Source organism: Zeus faber (genome assembly GCF_960531495.2).
Source record: "Zeus faber genome assembly, chromosome: 18".
Classification (NCBI taxonomy): Eukaryota; Metazoa; Chordata; class Actinopteri; order Zeiformes; family Zeidae; genus Zeus; species Zeus faber.
Window position 1 is genome coordinate 11,513,254 of NC_137210.1, and position 22,465 is coordinate 11,535,718.

Genomic DNA, 22,465 nt, shown 5'->3' on the forward strand with positions numbered 1-22,465 from the left:
CAGGTGGGTATAAGGAGACGTTTTCACTCAAGAAGAACCTTGACACCTCAATTACCCGTTTCGTTCGGCTCCTGTTTTAGTCTTTCCTGAAACAGCACCTTTGAATGCTGGGGGTGGGTGTGTGTGTGTGTGTGTGTGTGTGTGTGTGTGTGTGTGTGTGCGTGCGTGTGTGTGTGTGTGCGTGTGTGGGAGGGGTGGAATTGCGGAGAAAGGGTGAGAGAAATATTTTACATTGTCGTCAGGGGTCCCCTTCCGCCGCCCCTACTTCTTCCTCTGAAGTCTCGTGCACTTACCTTTCTTTTCGCGACACACCGAAGAACTGCAAGGTCTTAGGAGACATCACTCACTCACTCACACACACACACACACACACACACACACACACACACACACACACACACACACACACACACACACACACACACACACACACACACACACACACACACACACACACACACACACACACACAAAGATAAAGAAGGAGAGAAAGATAAAAAAAAGAGGGGGGGGGGGCACCCTAATAATGGTGAAGAACATTTGGAGGTGTCTTTGAGCGAGATTTGCTCCGACATTCTTCTTTCTTGGCGTCCCCCCTCGGTGGCGGGGGAACAGGCGGATTGGAGCAACAATCGGGAGTGTGACACGACACTTCGCCGAGGCCTTTATTCCGCCCGGCTCCTGCTAATATGCGAGCTCACCTAAGAAGAGGCTTTAAACCGAGTTTGGGCCTTTGAAGACCAAAGCATTCAGATTTTTTTTTTTTTAAACAGACCAGTTCACAGCCGGCCCTGGACAACCAGTGGGGTAGCCAAAATTCCAAAATCCATCATCTGGAAAAACACACAAAAGCCCCCTCAGTCAGATATTTCCTTTCAAAGCCGGTCAAAAAAAAAAAAAAAAAAAAGGGGGGGAGGAAAAAAAAAAAAAAAAGTAGGAATAGGTGCGAAGGGCTCCGAGTAAAAATGTCTAAGTCCATGTGGCCCTCCCCGCTCTCTTTTTTCTCACTCTCTCTTTCACTCTTGGGGGGGAAAGACAGATATACAGTAAATAACCTCAGGTATTTTTTCCTTCTTCTCCCCCAAACGCGACCAAAAATAACCCCCGACGCTCGCACTCACGCCACACACTTGTCCTCAAAACTCAAAAGATTGGGCCTCCATTGAAGGATTTCAAAAAAAAAAAAAAAATAGGGGCAATTTTAATCATCTCCCCATTCAATCGCAGTTGGATAAATCATATCTGGGAGATTTGCATAAATACAAACCATCAAAGACATTTCATCTTCAAAGAGGTTTTCAAGACCCAATAGGCTTTGTACTGTAATCATCTGAGGTCACAACCCTGCAGGAGCAAGGCTGCTATGGCAACATAAAAACGCCGGGGGCTTAGCATAATATCACCCCCCTCCTCCTTCTCCAACGCAAAAAAAAAAAAAAAAAAAAAAAAAAGGGGGGGGGGGGGGGGGGGGGTTGAAGGGGAGACGGGAGGGACAAGGGGGCAGGGTGGGAGTGGCTGTAGATAAACCTATTTCCCTGACAGGAGATAGCGAGGGGATACCACACATTGCGGGTGAGAGTCTACTTGGTAATACGCGATGCAGATTACCGCCGCCGCCCCGCGTCCCAGCGCCGCGCAAAACCCTCCCCCTCCGCAGCCCCCCCCCTGGCCGGCTGAAAACAAAACGACAGCTCCGTGCAGCCCGGGATCCCGAGGCCCCCTTCTCTGATTACATGTTTATGTGCTTCTTGTGTACTCTACAGCCGGTTCCGTAATGGACTTTAAGGGCCCGATTGAGGGCGCGGGGGCTTTGTTCCGTTTTCCCGCGACGCCCAGATGCGGCCGCGCGCCGCTCAATGGGCACTCCAGCCCAAGGAGCCTTTTGAGACGTTCCTCGCCATTGACACGGGGAGAAAAAACAAAAATCTCTCGCCATTAAAGGCCCGGCGCCATGGACGCGAGGGCCCCCACCACCCCTCCGAGGATCTGGCCGCCCCATCACGGGAAGGAGGGAAGAAAAGAGGGCGAGAGAGACGGAGCGAGAGAGAGAGAGAGAGAGAGAGAGAGAGAGAGAGAGAGAGAGAGGGGGGAAAAAAAAAAAAAAAAGGAAAAAGGGCAGCTATAGCGGGACAAGTTTCAATTAATTTTCTTCAAAAGGGGGCCAGATTAAATGTTTCCGGCCTGCTGAAGTGTTCATTTCACAGAGGGGAAGCGTAGAAAGGAACGAGGAGGAGGAGATGGAAGGGGAGGCGCCGGGGGTGAGGGGGGTTTGGGGGGGGGGGGGGCCAACAGGAGCGGAGCCGGGTGCGATTCTTTCAGTCCCGGTGCACACCAAATAGTGTGGCGAGCAAAGAATGCACACGGCTCCGAATTTGTGTGAGAATTGTCCTCGGACAAAGGGAGGGAGTTACGCCTGTTACAGCCCAATAAGGCCTGTCAGTCACACAAGGGCCGGGGGAGCGGGGGAAAGGCACGGCTAAAGATTTCCACACAAAGAGAAACAAGTAAGTCCATCTTTAAGTAACAAATCACGCTGGAGGTTCCTGTGCTAATATCAATAAAAGAAGAGAGAGAGAGAGAGAGAGAGAGAGAGAGAGAGAGAAGGAAAATAAACACCAGAGGGATTTACTGCGCCTCCTCGCAAAGACACATGCTAACATGTGGACACACACACACACACACAAATAAAGACAAAAAAAAGTGTGTGTGTGTGTAATATATACAGTGTGTATATATATATATATATATATATATATATATATATATATATATATATATATATACACACACACATATATATACTGTATATAGACAGAATAGAATCATAATAAATTAAGATGACATATTTTGTTATACAAACAGGTTGTTTTCAAGGAGGGAAAAAAAACCGTGCACCTGCGCGCGCGCACACACACACACACACACACACACACACACACACACACACACACACACACACACACACACACACACACACACACACACACACACACACACACACACACACACACACACACACACACACACACACACACAGGCCTTAAGGGATATTGAAAGGATATTTATTGAAAGGAAAATGTGCTACTATAACACAGTATATCACAGTTAAATGCTGGCGAACGCAAAAAAATAAAAATAAATCATAGATAGCCCCCCCCCTCAAAAAAAAGAAAAAAAAAAAGAAAAAGGAAAATGCATTTTCCGGAGTGAGAAAAAGAGGCCAAGGGAGGATGGGCTGAGCGAGTGGAGGGAGAGAATCTGCGAACACCTGTCGACAATTATGCTGGGAAGAAAGAAAGGGCAGCAGGAAACAGACCTGTTCTAATTAAAAGCACTAGTTAAAAACTTCCTGGCCCCAAGACCCTGTTTGGATGTGTGTGTGTGTGTGTTTGTGTGTGTGTGTGTGTGTGTGTGTGTGTGTGTGTGTGTGTGTAGTGTGCGATGGAGTGTGTATGTGTGTAAATAAAGCACTGAGGGGAAGGTCCAGACTGGACGCCTTCCTTTCACATTCACCCCCCCCAAAACCGCTTTCTCTCTCCTCCCTCCTCATCACCTGCCATTGGATTGGACACAGAGAAACCCCAAAACATATCATTCTGAACACCGAAACAGCGGTCGAAATATGAATTATTTGTTACACTGGTCTTGTTGTCCTGGTCTGTGTGAAAAAAACCAGAGAGGGAACAAACCGAGGAAGACAGGCAGGGAAAGGGAGAGAGGCGAGAGGTGAGGGAGGAAGATGGCAAAGCGAGGTGGTGTACTTCCTGGTGTAACTGTCCCATATGGAGCTGCTCAGAACGGACGCTTTTAATGATGTCACCGTCTCCTGACCCGGAAGGGGGGGGGGGGGGGGTGCACCCCGTTTACGGGGACCCGGAGGGATGGCACAGGGTACCGCCTGGACACCTCACTAAGATTTAAGCACCGCTTGTTCGGGGAGCCCGTACGTGTTTATTGAGACTAATTGGTTCAGATGAAATATCAGTGGGAGAAAATCACTCGCATCGTAACAGAGGTCATCTAACTTAACTCTGGGCTAAAAAAGTAAAACAAACCCATAAATACATGAATAATAATTATAATAATAATAATAATAATAGGAAAACATGATCAAACAGGCTTGATTATCTGCCAGTGATGCAAGATAATTTCATGTTATTTCACACAGGAAAGAAAATCTTGGGAGGGAAATCGCCAACACCATCACCAACACGCCGGAAAAAGGGTGTGTCATGTTTCCAGTGTGATTGGGAAAAAAAAACAGTAGAGGAAACAGTAACTTAAACAAACAACGGCATAAAACTGTAAAACTTGGTTCAAAAAAACGGCTCATCACCCTTCCTACAAAAGAGCGATTCAAAAGAATCGGATCGTTCATGCATCTATAGCGGATCGGTGCGCGCACCGCTCCTTCGGGCGGAGAGAGGAGACGCTCCTCCGGTTCGGAAGACCTGCTTTGGGGCGGTGCTGGAGTGGCTCGGAGCCAGGTGGGGAGGGTGGGGCCTCTCCACTCTGGTCCCCACGGAGCGGTCCCCACGGAGCGGTCCCCACGGAGCGGTCCCCACGGAGCGGTCCCCACGGAGCGGTCCCCACGGAGCGGTCCCCACACTCAAAAGATCTCATGGTCCCCCGTACGGGAAAAAAGTCTTAACGTCTGATTTTGATTTTGAATTCTAATTCTCCTGTCTATTAACGCGCCAGCGTTCCAAACTTAAATGTGCATCCCATCGCGCAGGTAAAACGGCGAAAATGAGCATGTCTGCCTGGGTGTTGTGTTTGCATCACAGCTGATCGGAGCTGGAGCCGATAAAGACCTGCGTCTAATGCAGGGTTATTCAACCCGGGACTGAAACCCTGGTGTTACCCTTCCCACTAATGACAAATGCCAGATGTGAGCGGGTGTGACCGGGTGGTGGGCGATATGAGAATTTCATCTATCAGAGTGGAGAGAATTGAAAGTCTGCTCTCCTCTTGTTATTCAACTTATTTGACAATAGTCAATTTATAGGAAAGGAGCAAAATAGATCTATTGTTTATTTTCAAGAGTGGCTTGGTAAAATTAAATTGTTGCAGTTAGGGATCATGATTGAATGTGGCCTTCATTTAAAATCTGCTTTAGCCCTGTGCCGTATGGCTAAACTCCAAATTCATTCGGGAAGAGAGGCTATTTGAAAAAGGGGAAATGTTTGGACAACCGACCTGACGGAAAATGTTTGAATGCATTGCTAAACGAGGAAACGGTATCTCTGCATCGCTGCTTATTGTCATGTATTCTGCTATTCCTACCTTCTTCTGTATTTCAGCGCAGGTGGACGCCAGAGATTGTGCTCTTACAGAGAGCGCTTTCAGGGTTCTGGAGCCATTATAAAGAAGCCTCAGCTACTTCTTGGACTGGAACCAAGAACAACTCTCCATCCCTCTCCCTCTCCCTCTCTCTCTCCCTCTCTCTCTCTCCCTCTCTCTCTCTCTCTCTCTCTCTCCTGCCAGGGAAATCAATTCCCATTTTTCACTTGGATGTGAAAAACTTTTGTTTTGATTGCTTTGAAGTGTCCCCCGGGCGCTTCACATTTTAAAGAGCACACTACTGTGCTTCAAAGTCATCAAGGGGATAAACCTCGCAAATAAATGCTGAAGATACAGTATATTTAGGTATTTTCAAGTGTATAGAATTCCCTGGCTTTTCCCTTGGGATGATGGATGAGTGAGTGACATTCCATTTTTTAAGGGAGAAAAACCATTAGGGGGTCGTTTTTTAGTGGAGTTCTTCCTACGACTGATCGGTAAGTCCTACAGGGCTAGAGGGACATGTCTTACCCACTGAACCTCTTGGGTGTCCTCCACTTTGGGCAGCATCAGAGCCGAAGGGAGCACCTCAGCCCCCAGAATGACCGACAGGTCGTCCTCGGCCAGGCCGCTGGACACGGAGTTCACCCTCACACACTTCTCCGTCCGGCCCAAGTCCAGCTCCGCCAACATCTCAGGGATGGTCTCCCTGGCCTCCACCTGCGGCACACGACCAGAAGAAAGAGGCGTTGGTGAAGGTTGTTGTGGATTAAGATGCCCGTTACTCTGTCAAGGCATGTATTGAGAGTGGCACCTCATTGTTAGAGCAAAGAATATGCGGGTAAATGTTGGAGAAGTGGCAAGTAAATGATGAAAGGGTTTCATCACAGAATCATCACTGACAAGACCTGATGGTGTAGCCTGAAGACCTCTTCAGACTACACCTGGACCCCACTTGCACTGACCTGTCTATCGCAGGATCTCTATCCCCGTTACTTTCTTACCTTCTTCACTAAAATAGATAAATGTACTAGAGTCCTAGAGAAGGTTTAGGTGCTGGTTATGACCAACAAAATGTATTTATTCTCAGTCGCTTAGGACAAAAGTGTCTGCTAATTGACCTAATGGTAAGGGGAATTAAAGAAATAGAAAAGAAAGAAAACAACAATCTGAGATACAAATGGAAACGGAATGAAAGCGTCATCCTAGTCAGCCGTTCAGAAACCCCCTTCAGTCCTTCCCATCTCCTTGTGCGGCGAGAGAACCCTCAACCAGCAGAGATAACGTCTGTCTTCTCGCCCAACAGTGATCAATTCACAGTGTTTCCACGATGAGAACCAGGAGAAGATGTGCACACCCCTGCTTTCCTTGCCACAACAAACGCAGGCATTGTGTGGCCGGAGCAGGAAGAGAGACAAGGAAGATGGAGCAGTCCGCAGTTCAAGATGCCTATCGGTAACACGGTTAGCACTCGCAGGTAGATTCAAACCAGATGTCGGGCTGGATGAATGGAGAGAGAGAAAGGAGGCGGGGTGGAGAGAGGGGGGCGGTGGATTGAGGGAGGAGATGACAGAAGTCCAGCCTGGAAATAAGGAGGTGAAAAACTCTTTGGTAGAAATGTGTTGTGTGTTAGGCAGCGTGAGGAAATGGTAGCTAGGGAGTTGTCGGGTCGGATCAGAGACGTGGGGGCTGGAGATAATACCCGGGAAAAAAGTCACTGGATTGGAGTCATTCAATTGAGGTTTCCTGAACACACCATGTACACCTTAATTTCGCCACCATAACTTGAGGAAACCAAAACATACACAGATCAGCCACAACATTAAAACCACTGACAGGTGAAGTGAATAACATTGATCATCTAGTTCCAATGGCACCCGTCAAGGGGTGGGATGTATGGGTAAAAATGGGCAAGCGTAAGGATCTGAGTGACTTTGATAAGGGCCTAATTTTGATGGGTTGACTACTGGGTCAGAGCATCTCCAAAACGGCAGGTCTTGTGGGGTGTTGCCGGTATGCAGTGGTTTTTATCTACCAAAAGTGGTCCAAGGAAGGACATCCGGTGGTGAACCGGTGACAGGAAATCTGCGCCCACAGGAGAAAGGTGTCAGAACACACAGTGCATCACAGCTTGTTGAGTATTTACATTACATTTAGCAGACGCTTTTATCAAAAGCGACTTACAATTATTTAAACACCGACGGACGCAGCCATCAGAGGCAATTAGGGGGTTAAGTGTCTTGCTCAAGGACACAACAGTATGCTAGCAAGAGGAGCCTGGGGACGGTAGCTCCCCAGTAACCGGTGCAGCTGCACCAGGGCCCAGTGGCTACTAGGGGCCCATCCCATGGGCGCGCCAGCGCATCCTTGATTGGCGCACCACCCCTTGCCTCGTTCCTCCAAATAAAACAGTGTGTTTATTTATTTTGGATTTAGGCTATTTTATTTTACTCCGTTCCTTATTGAATAAAGCAAAATAAGCTTGAACTCATGATTCATTTGTCATTTTAACTCTGTCTGAAAATAAAATCAGTAACATAAATACTATATATGAAATAAATTACAAATATATGCCTACTATATTCAAAAACAAAAAAGTGAACCCTCCGCACTGACATTGGGCAGTATGACGTGTCATGCGATGCAATTACACGCTCGATGGAGACTTGATGATGCAGAGGCATCGCATCTTCTGCTCCACAAAACCACACCGCAATACCTCCATGGACCAGTCGCCAGCAGACCATTTACCATTAACGCCAAGTTTAGTGTGTAGACGAGACTAATGCAGGAGAATAACCAACCAGACAGAAATATCTGGACAGAAATAGGACGTCGGAGTCAATAGATCACTCTCACGCAGCAACAATTGAAAGCATGTAGAGCAGATATTAATTCTGGGGGTTCAGCCTTGTACGGTAAAGAGCTATTTGGAACAAAGTGGGGGGGCTTCGCTTTGGTCACCTAGAGTGTAGAACTGTACATGATAAAGGGAAGGTAGGTAAAAGGGATCATGGGCCGGACCTTGGGCCAGACGCCTTGCTACACCATGTGGGGAGCACACTGTGATGTGTGAGCCCGTCTTTACATCACACACACACACACACACACACACACACACACACACACACACACACACACACACACACACACACACACACACACACACACACACACACACACACACACACACGCACACACGCACACACACACACCCCAAACAGTAGGCCCATAACCGTATTGCGGTAACTTGAAACGGACGGAGCGATTTACGCAGCCATAACTCACGATACATAAACCTGCTACATGGTGGATAAACCCCCCCCCTGTCCACAGGGACCTTGGGTTCATGTAAACCACTGGCCGCCTCATCCATCCTTGACCACACTTAAATAAATAGCGGCTTATTTACAAAGAAACGTGGTTCACAACATTCCCAGATCAAATAAAGACAGCACAGGTTCGGGCGTCGGCCTGATCCTCTGCCAGCCTGTGTAAAATGCTTCAAATCCCTTTCATGCAACCAGACACCCGGCAACTGCAAGGATTGTCCCCCTGCATTTCTCTGCTTTTATGAGAGTGCTTTTGAAAAAATGATACCAAGATTGCAGGCTGGATAGAAGGTTGGGTCACCGTTCACTCTCCCCTTGTTTGTTCTTTCCTTTCTCGCTCTTTTTCACAGCTTTCTTTCACTCAATATGCGTGTCTCTCTACAGCAACAGAGAGCGAGAACATTCAGTTAAGACACTGACATGCATGGGCCCTGCTACTCTGAGCGTGAATAAAGCCCTTTGAAAAATATTTTACATTAATGGACAGCCATCCAACAAGTTCCTTCAAAGCTCCCTCCCCAATCACCCTGTGTCCCACGGAGCGCTCACCCCGACGCCGGCTCCATCTCCTCTTTGATTCCCTCCATCATCCTCATCATTAGAGGCTGACACACAGGCAGGCGGGCTGGCAGGCAGGTGGGCAGGAGGGTGTGCCGTTAGCCCGCCGAAACGCACGGCCGCGTGCGAGGGGCTTTTCAAGTGCAGAAAGGGGGCTGACCTTCCAGACGAGAGGGCAGTTCTTTTTACACGCTGCCCGAGTCTCGGAAGGTACGGGGTCCTACCGAGTGATGTGTATACATTACGCAGCACGCCGACCACTTCGCCAGACAACCCACATCAGACCGGAACGTCCGAGCTGATGTGTGTACGGTCCACAGCGGGACCACCTCCCGTCCTGCATCAGATCATGGATGTGCGGCCCGGCCGCCACGCAGCTGGACACAGGCAGCGTCAAACACTGCCTCTGGACTCTGGTGTGTAGACTCTGCTAATCCACTCTACTTCCCTCTCTCTCGCTCTGTCCATTCAATCTAAGTAGATACCGGTGCAGTAGTACTTTCCATATACTCTGGCTGAAGAAACCTCAGAAGACAAAGAAGTGGAGGACGCTGCAACAAGTAAATTATTATATAGATGTATTGAGTAAATCAATAGATACTACTTTGGATTACAAATGGATACCACCTTTAAACAAAATAACAAATAAAAAATAACTAAACAATGTACGGCGCTGCCATACAAATAGTGTCTTGGTGCACCGGTGCTATTTGCACGTATTTAAATGAGGTAATATTCATACAATTGGTGCAAAATTGGCCCCTTTCTATGCAAATGACCCTTGTTGCAAATTACGTCCAATTCAAAAACAGCGGCGCTAATAGCCACATGCAGTTAGAATTAAATTATGAGCATCTGCAGAGCGCTGGTGGTAATTGTGTAATTGACAGTGATCTGTCAATTATATTTAGACATTATTATTATTATAATTATTATGACTGTCACGAAATATGTAAGTAGCAAAACGGGCAGTATATAGTTTTCAAAACGCACTCCAAAAGCAACTTCTTGAAACTTTGAATAATTTATTGTACAAGTCGTTACAAAAGTTGACAAAAACAGTTCTATAATTCCTATTAAACTCAAAAGATATTGAAAAAAAACGCTAAAAGTTATAGGGAATAGTGATAAAGTTGTCAAAATTGGCATTGAACCACAGATGGCATCGAACCTGAAAGGCCCATGGACAGCTCCGCAGGCCGCGGCCCCTCAGCCAACTTTGTGGTAGAGCAAAACATATCAAATCAACTGTCATCTTTTCTACATTGTAATACTAAGATTCAGTGAGAACTAGAATTTCTTAAGCAAAAATATGAATATATACACATTTTATTCATGCAATAAATGAAATGTGTGGGAAGAGTGTGTATCATAATAGATTTATTCATACTTTTAAATGTTTTATAGTCACTGCACATAAATCTAAAAATACCAAGTAAAACCCGGCGTCCCCCGCCCCGGGGAGAGGGAGAGAGAGAGAGACACACACACAATAAGCTTAGCCATTTTCCCTTCTTTTTTTGCACCCTGTTTCGAGAGCCGGCGTTTTGCCCCCTGCTGTGTGACTCGCGATGCCATTTAAAACAAGCTGTAGTCTAGAACAGGTGAAGGCTGCCTGCTTCAAGTGTGTATGTGTTAGCGTCTGCTCTCTGTCTGTCTGTCTGTCTGTCTGTCTGTCTGTCTGTCTGTCTGTGTGTGTGTGTGTGTGTGTGTGTGTGTGTGTATGTGTGTGTGTGTGTGTGTGTGTGTGTGTGTGTGTGTGTGTGTGTGTGTGTGTGTGTGTCTAAGTAGGCTCACAGTCATCCTCGATGGGTTTTGACAAGTGACACGCGGCACTCCAGAAAGCTGGAGGGGGATGAGTGACTAATGCCTGCAATGCACACGCAGGAGAGACGCTTGGGCCTCCGATCTGTCAGTTTGTCAGGTCAGACAACAACATAACTAGCTGGGATGGATAGGGAGGAATTTGTAAGTCGCGAAACACGCGCGTCAGAAAAAAAAGCTGGCAGCTCGGAGCAGAGCAGTCATGAGTTAAGACACCACGCACTAATTAGCCAATGAGGGCTGATTACAGGGACTTGGGTTACAGCTCACTGCAGATTGCATTACACCATGTTGGTGCGCCTGAAGAATGAATCCACTTCCAATGTTTTTTTTGTTTTTTTTTTAATCACTTTAAACGTAATTGTCTTAAAATGTATCGTTTAGTGGAAAACACTGGCGATCACGTTCAGCAGAGGCGGTTTTAACCAAACTAAAATTAGACCCTCTAAATTGGACGAACTGGATGTAGAAAGTCGATATGCAAATCATGCATACATATCACACCAGATTCGAAACGTGCTCTTACGAACCAGATTTGTTCTTACCCACGTGGGTATGTTGATGAATCTGAAACATTCTATATTGATGGACGTGTGCCCACAGCATCTCATGAGCATGAGTCACGATGCAATTTCTCCATATAAGGAAGTTCCTTGTGGAGGCTGGTACAGGGATGACCCATGGTTAAAAAAGAGGAAAGTTTTACTCATAATGAAATATAAATGATTGTTTCAGAGGTTGAAGGACAATCAATGAAGAGGTGACGTATTATTAGTAGTAAATATTTTTTATTATCTTATATTATGTTAGTATATGCAATATACTGTATATACAGAAATTCAATATTATACAATATATTGTATTATATTGTATACTATTTACCCATTTGTGAGTTCTTATGGTTCTAATCACATTAAGTTGAAGCTCGGATATATCATTTTCTAGGACTCGGAGGCCTTGTGTGATTTGTACGAGTGAATGAGGCCCATTAAAACCACCGCTACAACCACGCTTCCTCTTCCATCTTCCATCTTCCTCCCCTTTCCTCTATCTCTTTCCAACACCCCCCGACAAGCCTTGGCTGCGCTGCGCGGCCCACGTAGCGCCGCGGCTCACGGGCCGTGGCCCTGCCAGTGAAAACACAGGAGTGTAACAGGATAATGAGAAGGAGAGAGAGAGCACCTCTCTGTTCTCCACGTGTCAGCGTTTTCCGATCTCTTGCATCGGCCTCACTCCCCCCTGGCCCCTGGCCCGAGCGGAAGGCATGCGCAGCTGCTGTGTGTGCGTACGAGTGTGTGTGTGTGTGTGTGCGTGCGCGAGGGTGTGTGTGTGCGTTTTACACAATGCAATCAAATGATGAAAACAGATTGTTTTATATACTATTTATATACACAGATAGATAGATAGATAAATAGATAGATAATCACAGCACTGTCATCACCTCCTGATGCACCCTGAACTCTCATTCGCTCATCTGCCCCTCCCTTAGGACCCCAACCAGCACCTGACATCTGACACCACACACACACACACACACACACACACACACACACACACACACACACACACACACACACACACACACACACACACACACACACACACACACACACACACACACACACACACACACACACACACACACACACACACACACACACACAGAGCTATTTTGATAGACAGGAAGGTTTGGCAGCGAAGCCTCTTCTGATCTGGCCGGGAAAGGATCTATTTTCTGGCTAAGCGGCTCAGATCCCTGTTTGTGATTTTTGGCAGCCTGATGAGCAGGAGTTTCTTTCAACTCTTCTGGGTTTGCCGCGGAGCTGGGCATGTGCACGTACAAACGGTCCCCCCCCACACACACACACAAGCACACACACACACACACACACACACACACACACACGAGCCAAACAGGGAAAGATGCATGCCCCCACACATAACTATGGAAGTACACACTGGCATGCATGCAAGCAAGTAGATTACACACACACTTGCATACAGTATATGCTCACGAGACACACACAGACACACACACACACACACACACACACACACAAACTAAACAAAACACCAATGTTCAATATTCATAATTCGGCTCACTCGCACTGATTCCCAAGAGTTCATTTATCTGTCAACTGTGTGGTCATTTGAATCTACTTATAAAGAAAATAGATCAATCAGTGGGAAAAAAAACTCTGTAAATTTAACGGAGGTCGCATATCAGCTGACAGTTGGCAGCATAAATTATGTAAAGTCGAAAATAGCCGGTGTCAGACATAGTTCATTGCATAGATCAGGGTTGATACGATGAATGGCTTATTAGCAAAGCTGGATGAAACAGTGTTCCATTATCCTTTGTTTTATTTCTACTGTATGAACTGAGGTCCAGTTCAAGTGGTGTATCTCCTAAATGGTAGTAAAAGCGTTATTCCAAAGGAGCAAAAATATACAAAGACAGAGAAATAAATGGGGAGAAAATGACAACAAGAGACTACTACGTTACAGGCAATGTGAAAGGGAAGTGTAGAAAAAGGTGCGTTCCTTCAGGACGTCTTACAGCCTGGCAAGAGCACATAATGAGACAAAAAAGAACACAAAACATAACACTCCTTGTTTACCAAGAGAAAGGCTCTTGGTTAAAAAAAAGGTATTTTCAGAGAGGTCCTGTTCCACATCCCAAAGTTAGTTTCAATATCACTGCTAATTCTTTTCACACCGGCCGTCAACAAAAATATTTCCATCCGGGCCAATTGTTTTTTCTCTCTTTTTTTTTTTTTTTTTTTTTTTTCCCAATTTAATTAATTTTTTTTTTAAAGACGCCGATGCAGGACGACAGGAATAAGATGATTTAACATATTGAGCAGGCTCCATTCAGTTATCTGCTGGCGATCTAACAATAGCAAGAACCATTCGGAGAAGCTCTAATAAGCAGAAATGACGAGGAGGGGGGAAACGAGAAACACATTCACTTTCACACTTAAACCAGAGAGAGAGAGAGAGAGAGTGAGAGAGAGACAGAGAGACAGAGAGAGAGAGAGAGATGCTCCCTGCTGGCCAGAGCCAACTTCCCAGCACAAACGTGTGTGTGTGTGTCTGTGTGTGTCCAAGTGTCCACATATTTCCATGTAAGTACGTGAGGGGCATGCATTTGTATGCATGTGCACATTTGTGTGTGTGTGTGTGTGTGTGTGTGTGTGTGTGTGCGTGCGTGCGTGCGTGCGTGCATGTGTCTGAGAGCCCGCTCCCTGCCGGGTCGGCCGCGCCACCATGCCATCTGGAGAGGAAATCGAGTGTGAAGTACAGTATAGTTTGGGACCAGGCTCCGTGGCAGAGGCTCAGCAGTTAGTTCATTAGTTCCAAACTTCCAGGGATTAGGAGGGAGAAAATCTCCGAGTCAGGGAGGGAGGGAGGGGGGTGGGGTTCACGGAGGGCGGACACCCGTGGGGGACGAGAGGGAGGAAGAGAGAGAGAGAGAGGGAGAGAGAGAGAGAGAGAGAGAGAGGCAGAGGGGGGGATGCGAGGAGGAACACAGGGACGGAGAGACGACATGAGGGAGATAAACAATCTTAACCCGAGGGATCCGGGAAAGAGGAGAGAGCTACGGAGGGGGGGGGGGGGGGCTGGGCAGGGGGGGGACAGGTGTAGCCGTCAGTTCCGCTCTGAGGTTTTCAACCTGCCGCCCCCACCCACCTCCCCCACCCAACCACCCTCTCCACCCCATTGATCATACAGATATGATGATATGTGTAAGAGTGTTAGAGCACTCAGCCTTGTCTGCCCCTCCCTCCCGCCCCCTCCTCCCCCTCCTCCCCTCCAGGTCTGTGGTGACAGCTAGCAGGCACTGCCCCCCTCCATCCCTCCTGCTCATCTCATCCGTTTCTAAGCAGCCGGCATCACTGTCAGGATGGCACGCAGACATTTTAGGAGTCTGTCTCGAGCAATTAACAAAGGGCACTTCCACAGATCCACACTTCATTTTATTTGTATTTTCTTTCCGGCCTCGCTCCCTCCCTCCCTCTCAGATTGCTCTGTGATTTTTAATTATTTTTCTAACTCTTTGTTCCCTCCCGTACTGCCGCCTAAACTGGTAGAGAGAGACATTTGACTGAAAGAACAGTGCATCACAACACTTATTCCACTCCCTCAGTCTTCCTATGTCTCTCGCTCTGCTGGGCACCGGGCAGCAACATGCGATGACAGTGAAGAGGCCTGGCACTCGCCTGGCGGGGTGAAAGGCCCGATGTGTCGTTGTCATGGCAAACAACATGGCAACAAGCATGTACCGCTTGTTGTCTAGTTGAGTTGTGTGCTCAGGCTCGTCCAATAAATACCAAATTTAAGACGGTCCCAAACCGGATAACTATGCCCATTAGCAGCTTGCAGTTTGGGGGACAGATTGGTCCAAAACCTTAAAAGCATTCACGCACATGAAACAGGAAAATGATTTATTTCTAAATGTCTTTAAATATAGATACAGAGCCTTATTATTATTATAATTGTTATTATTTCATCAATCGGTAAGTATTTATCGGAAAAAAGCACAACGAGGTTTATTCATTGATGTGCCAATTCAGGCACACACTCGCATACGCACACGCGTGCGTGTGCGCGCGCGCGCACACACACACACACACACACACACACACACACACACACACACACACACACACACACACACACACACACACACACACACACACACACACACACACACACACACACACACACACAGCTTATCAAAAAATATATATCATCCACCACCTTAACGCGAAATATACACATCAACCCCCATGGATTTCCAATTGCCACAATGGAGTAAGCAGCTGAGAGTGGAGGAAGTGTGGAGAGGGTGCCAGCAGAAAGTGTATTTTTATTATTGAGTTAATAACTCATTTTTATATTACACAGTATGACCCAGCAAATATGTAATGGATCGCGGGTTATTTGGAATTGGCGTGCCACACGCTTCTAAAGTTAACATATGGTCTTGAAAATTGACTAAATTCTGTGCTGATGCTGTGCATTGTGCTATGCAGGGAAGATCTTGATCGGACGCTGGGAAAGTAATGGACTAATTATGAGGAGGATTCTTCTTGGTGCACAAAGCTATTTTCCTTCTTTAACTGGTGGTTTGAAAGGGCACCATTCACAAACCGTATGTGCAGTCATTGCCAGCTCAATCTCGGACAATAATCTGCATGTTGAATTCATGCTTTTAGCTATTGTTGTTTTGTCCTCTATAAAGCAAAATGTGGACCATAAATAATACAAATAAAAAGGGTTGACCAAGTCATTGCTAGCCTTATGTGCCTTGTGATGTAAAGTCCATGCAACATACGTGGGCTGGCACCGGACACTTTACTGGGAGGAAAATGAAGACATGAACCTGTCAGCTGCTGACAGCTCCAGAAGCCTTGAGTGTGTATTCTTCTCAAGCCTGAATGGCCGCTACAATGCCACATTCCACACCGCATTTCCACTCTCGCAGATAATAAAGACAGAAGCACTGACATCCACTGACTCCTTCGGAGGGTCACCGTTTCGGGACACACATCAGTCACACAAGCCGCCCCCCCAACCCCATTGTCTTGGCTTTCCAACAGGAATGGCCTCCAGCCATATCAATCATCTTTATTATCATGACTTAAAACCTTTGTTATTTGACTTTTTTTTTTTTCAAACCCGGCCAGTTCTTTATCCGGCTCTCCAATCACAATTTCATGGGCAGTTCGCCAGGGCCAATGGGGAGGGGGTGTGGGTGGGAGGAGAATGCTTTTAACCTGCTGCATCTGCTGCCTGCCTGCTGCTCGCCCAGTGGGACGTGGTCACCTTGTTTTAAAGGACTCTGACAGGGGGGCGCCGCTGCCTTTACAACGGCATAATAGGGTGAAATGTGCTTGTTTTAAACATCTCACTTAGGTAGTTTGCCTTTCAGTGATTAAGACCTAGCACCTGGAACAGCCAAAGGAAAATTAAAATCACATAGGCCCTGAATGGGCTGCATGTTAGTTTGTTTGTTGGTGTCCTGCTTGTGACTGTCTTTCTACCCTGTTCAAAAGAAAATTATTATCACACTATTGTATAGGCATGTGTTTTTCAGAGGGTCTTTTTAAATACCTTTTTGCTGAGGGCAACCCCGTCCTCGCAGTCCAGGACGGCGCAGTCGACATCCAGCGAGGCCAGTTTCCTCAGCTTCCGCCTGTCGTTGCCGGGGCAGTAGAGGACCGCCCTGCGGGGAACGTAGCGCAGCGAGGGGCCTGTCGAGTGATGATGACCCCGACATCCCCTGGTACGCCGCTCCCAAGCTGCAGGCAGCCACGATCCCCTGGCCCTGTCAACGCACACATACAGTAGACCGCATGAACACAGAGGTGCTTGGTTCCCAAGCAAATAGAGGCACGCACAGGTACAAACCGATACACACACACAGAGTGTATCTCATAGTGTAAATTAAAGACCGTGGGCACTAAATAAACCCAACAAGGGAATTACTGCACTGATCTTAATTAAAGTGTAAGTCCCTGTGATTATTTTTTTTTATATTAATCTAAAATGTATATAGCCAACATTTATTAGAAACAGCCAATAAATGTTTTGGTGTTATGCATGTCCTTCTTAATATGATGTTTAATTTGTTGGTGGCAGGGTCCGCCTTTACCGGCAAAAATGCCCTGATCAGGCACGCGCAAGAAGTGAAAGGAAGCTGTAGTGAATTTAATAAACCAGCGTAGCTAGTTGTGGTCGGTACACTGTAAATTGGGATGAACATTCACAAGAGGGCTAGCAGCACCTCCCGGATGAAAAAATATTCCAACCAACTCAAGTGACAAGGAAGAACAAAATCAATTGATCAGAGTAACACATACTTTCGAGAGGGATTTGGAGTGTAATCCACCCAAACACAGATGATCTTATGGATTTCCACTTTAAAACCAGTGTTTACATTGGGAGGACGTTTGGAAGGTGAGCAGCAGAGGAGTGAAAGTCTGGAAACATTTCATTTACAGAGTTCCGTTTGCCTTTGAGCCCTCCATTGAAGTGGATGAGGCTCGCTGACCTTTGCTTTGGCTCCCACTGTCAGGAACAAACTCACCCAAACAAGGAGACACACATATGCAAATGCCTCTGCTGATAAGCATATTCCCCTCAATCTGCGTGTAGGGCAGAAGGTAGGTAGTGGCGGGGAGATCTTGGCAAATTAAATCGTTTAAGCAACAGTTTCTCACAATTCAAATTAAACCTTTTCATTGGACGTACTCGTGCGTGCATCATTTTTCATCTAATCGCTCTCTCAGCCGAGGTGCGTCTAGTTACTCTGTTATAGGCGTGATGACACAATGGATGCACATATACATACAGACATTTTCAAATGAGCCTATCCAAGCGTACCTACACACACACACACACACACGCGCGCGCGCACGCACACACACAGACACAGACACAGACACACAGACACACAGACACACGGCGAATTACATACGCACCGTGTAACCACACACCAATAATCACCGTCATGGCACACGTCTTAATTATTTGTTCTGTCGGACTGGCTGCTAAAACAATTAGCCCTAATGAATAGGCTAAACGATTAGGATCAGATATATCTAATTACATTGGGGAGCAGCTCTCTCTCGCCACAGAGCCTCACTAGGCTTCAGCCGCCCTTAGAGGGATCATGTGTGTAGATGGTGTTCCAGTTTGCCTGAAGAGCACAAGAGAGGGAAAGGGAGAAGGAAGAGGCGGGGGGCTATGGTCCTTGTTAAAAGAAGGGACTAGGAGTATTCCCTTTTGTTTCCTGAAGGAGCTGAAGTCACTTCAATAGCCACTTAATCCTGTCAACTACGCTTCCAAAACGCCCTCGAGTCTCGGCACGGTCTTAATCTGGACCTGGAGATGATGTGGCGGTAACAGCTAATTAAAGCCAATTCAGGTGGCGGCGGCCCCGAGCACTTTAGCGCTTCCAGGTACACAGAACCTCCGCAGGGCACCCAAACGCTGCGGTGTTCGGTTGGGGGCACAGTAGCAATGTGGCACAAAGAGGGTCGGAGGGGGAATATGCAAAAGAGGGGGGGTCTCGGCCGTGCGGATTGGGAAACACTGAAAGAGGGGAGGATCTTGCCGTCATTGAGGGACAAAAAGCTACAGGGCCCACATTGATGGGGGAGACAAAAAAGCAAACAGCAAAATTAGAAAGGAAAATAGTCGGTTGGAGGAGGGAGGCGGGAGCACCGAGTGGTAGGGGGGCAAGAGGGGGCTGTTGAGACCCAAATGAAGTCCTCTCTATTCAATGCATACCGCTCCAGGGTGAATGTTAAAAAGGCATTTTAAGTGCCCACTTGAAAGGCAAATAAATTATAATGTAAGTGGGGTACGCTTACAAGAAGATGGCGGCTGTAATTAAAGAATAGATTTCATTTAAAAAGGGGGGGGGGGGAGAGGGTGTAGGGACTGTGATGACGGCCAGACTCAGCAGGAGAGGGACAAGAGCAAATCAGCAAATCAGCTGACACCAAAAAGTAGAGGTCAGCCACAGAGACCACAATCAGCCTCTCTCCTTTCATTTTACCTTTATACTTCTTTTTCCCCCCCCGACTCCCTCAGCTCAGCTGGGAACAACACATTACAGTAAACTGGTGTCTACGGGAGGAAAAGTGGGAAAAGGAGGTCACCTTGGCTTGTCTCTCCAGCACGTGCTGCAGGTTACGTAAATGGCGGGCTGTAGTTCCTACCGAATCTTAAGATTCCATTACAGTATTACATCAATAACGGACAACAAGAAAAATGCTTTGGGATGTGCTACAACTGGCGCTAAAGATTGCTCGAAGCGAAAATCCGCAAGATTACACTGGATTCCTTTCAAAACAGCAACAGGTTTGGGTTTACCCTGCACTTACCCTCGCCTTAGCGCCGAGACGCTCAGATTCCTTTCTGTGATCTTGCATTAAATGGACTTTTCTTGTAAGTGCCGGCTAAATAAAGGATTCGTGTTCATTTTTAAAGCGATTCCATATGTTTAAAGTTGGCACAAGACTCATTCTTGTAGGAAACAGCAACAGAACGTAGATTGCCTTTCCAGGCAATATTCCTAGAATTAAGAGGCATTCGAGGCTTAAAACGAGCGAGAATCTGTTGAATCTGAATCTGAATCTGTTGTTTTTTCTTCGCGAACACACCAGATGTAGGCGACATTTGAAAGGAGAGGACTCATTTGCAGCTGCCTGCAATCGAACCGCAGTTTGAATAACAATGGTCTCATCAGCTGTGCTTCCACATGGTCCATCTATTGGTGACGTAATAACCGTCTCGGACTCCCACCAGCGTTACTACTCAGTAACTGAATAACTTGTGATTGTCTACATGCACCTGTCAATATTCCCTTTCTAACAAAGTAGGTTAACTCAAAGTTAATCTTTGCCCCACCCCAACACAACTGTTGATAAATGTTTGTGACTTTCCAACATAGCGACTCCAACCACAGTGTTCAGAGGGAAACTTGTGTCTTACAATAGACAAGCCTGTACATGTAATTAGCATTTTTGTAAATTTGTATCAAATATGTAAACAAACATTCAATATTCATCCACGTTTAATGTTTTTGGTGTTCAATCAAGCATTTAAAGTGATTAAGACGAGTCATTGTCTGAGTGATGTACAGAATAATTATTTATACAAAAAGTTGTGTTGCATAGAGAAGCACGCTTTTTAAAATATAACAGAAGCAGTGCATGGGCCCTTTCAGTGCAATACACGTGATCTGATCTTGAAGTAATTAATTTGACAGCATTTGGCCCTGTTCCAGTGCTGTAATTCCTATCTGGTGCTACTCTTAGCTCAGTAAACTGGGAAACTTAATGGGCAAAACGGCAGGACAAGTGGTTAACATTAACAATGCAATATTCCTGTAAAAGTTCCCAGAGGAATTCCTTTTCCAGGCTGGCAGCCATAAACATTATTGGTACATTACAGTAGCATTCTTACCAATGGAGATCTAAGTTCCACCACCAAATGTACCAAATATTACTTCCATAAACGACGTGGAATCTGGCTCCTTTTATTAACACCATTCTACATCTGGTGGATATTTTACCAAAGTAAATTCCTGACATGTTTCATACATTTAACAGCCCCCACAGAACTGTATCCGACCACGTTACCAAAGCTGTTTTCCTTTTCTGTGTTTTTCTCCTTTATCATGAAAGATTATGAAAACACGAGGCGCTATGTTAGCGGTTGTTAAGTTGTGGGGGGAACCTGCCGCCGCAACTAACTTTACTGGTCTGAGATCAGAGGCGAGTGTGTGTTTGCAAGTTTATTTGCTGCGAGGTTGGACTGGTTCTAATTAGCATGGGAGACGGCAGAGGGTCCGGACCGGTGGCACTGGAAGGAGGAGGATGAGGGAGACATGGAATATGGCGAGACCCAGGTTGGACGACCCCAACAGCACAGAAAGCTCTCTTGAAGTGGCCGCCGCAACCTGATGCGCTGTAGGTCAGGTAGTTGATAGTATTCTTAACAACACTTGTGACCGTTTTAACTATTGCATGTCTACACTGTGTGAACATTGATTTGCCAAACTATTTCTGAATTGTATTGTTTGCGATCTTATACATGCAAGGTCAGCTCAGGTCTCCTGCAAATGAGATTTTGATGTAAATGAGACTAGCTGATGAGATGAGGCTTATATAAGCCAACGTGACTGCTAGTGCAAACTCTTAGATAAACTCTTCCAAATGGCTCTGAGTAACAATTTACATACAAATTAGGGTTTGCTTTCCTTAAGCACAAGAGAGCTTTATTGTCTTGGACAAAGTGCTTTAAAAGTACAAAACTAACAAGTGATCTTCAATCAGACAGAATAGTCTCTGAAGATGTGACACCTGTCTCCTGGGCCTCTGTAGTCCCCAACCACAATACAAACACCTTGAAGTTCTTGAACCACACCCCCATGAATTGCACACGGTTTCTTCACCACTATCTTTGACTACAACCGGCGACACACCTGTATGGTATCCAAAGGTTAAGATGGCGCTGCTGCGAGTGGGTGCTTGTTTTCGGCGCTCTCCTGTGTTTCTACTTTCTTTCTCTTTTTCGTGACTTCTAACTTTCTACTGCAGTTAGTGTTCGCTAGAGGTAGAGTAGAGTGGGCCCATGGTTCGGTATGGTTCACGGTTTTTGGGCAATTGGGAAATTCCACGCGGCTCCAGTGGAGCTGCAACAAAGGATTGAGGAAGCGCGCACTTACGGCACGCCGTGCCCCAACGCTCCGCCAACGTGTCAGGTGGACTTCAACAGTCGTAATACCACGGTTCAGGTGTGCGTATTGAACGGTAGGGGGCGGATCAAACGGTTCGATAACATATCGTGTACCGTTGCATCCCTATTACTGCACTTACATGTTAATAGTTTTTATTCTTGTCATCTAGGTTTGGTTCTGGACTCTTACCTGTACCTCTCCTGTGTTT

The 22,465-nt window shown here is 46.4% G+C and overlaps 1 protein-coding gene across 1 annotated transcript in view; it reads right to left on the reverse strand.

Annotated features, from left to right (window-relative positions):
• clybl (citrate lyase beta like) overlaps nucleotides 1-22,465 on the reverse strand; it is a 64,745-nt gene that overhangs the window by 9,927 nt on the left and 32,353 nt on the right. Inside the window, exons 2-3 of the mRNA XM_080019061.1 lie at nucleotides 17,118-17,331; nucleotides 5,815-6,003 (exon numbers count right to left, since the gene is read on the reverse strand). Coding sequence (XP_079875187.1) covers nucleotides 5,815-6,003; nucleotides 17,118-17,331 — 403 coding nt within the window. The remainder of the gene's footprint in view (nucleotides 1-5,814; nucleotides 6,004-17,117; nucleotides 17,332-22,465) is intronic.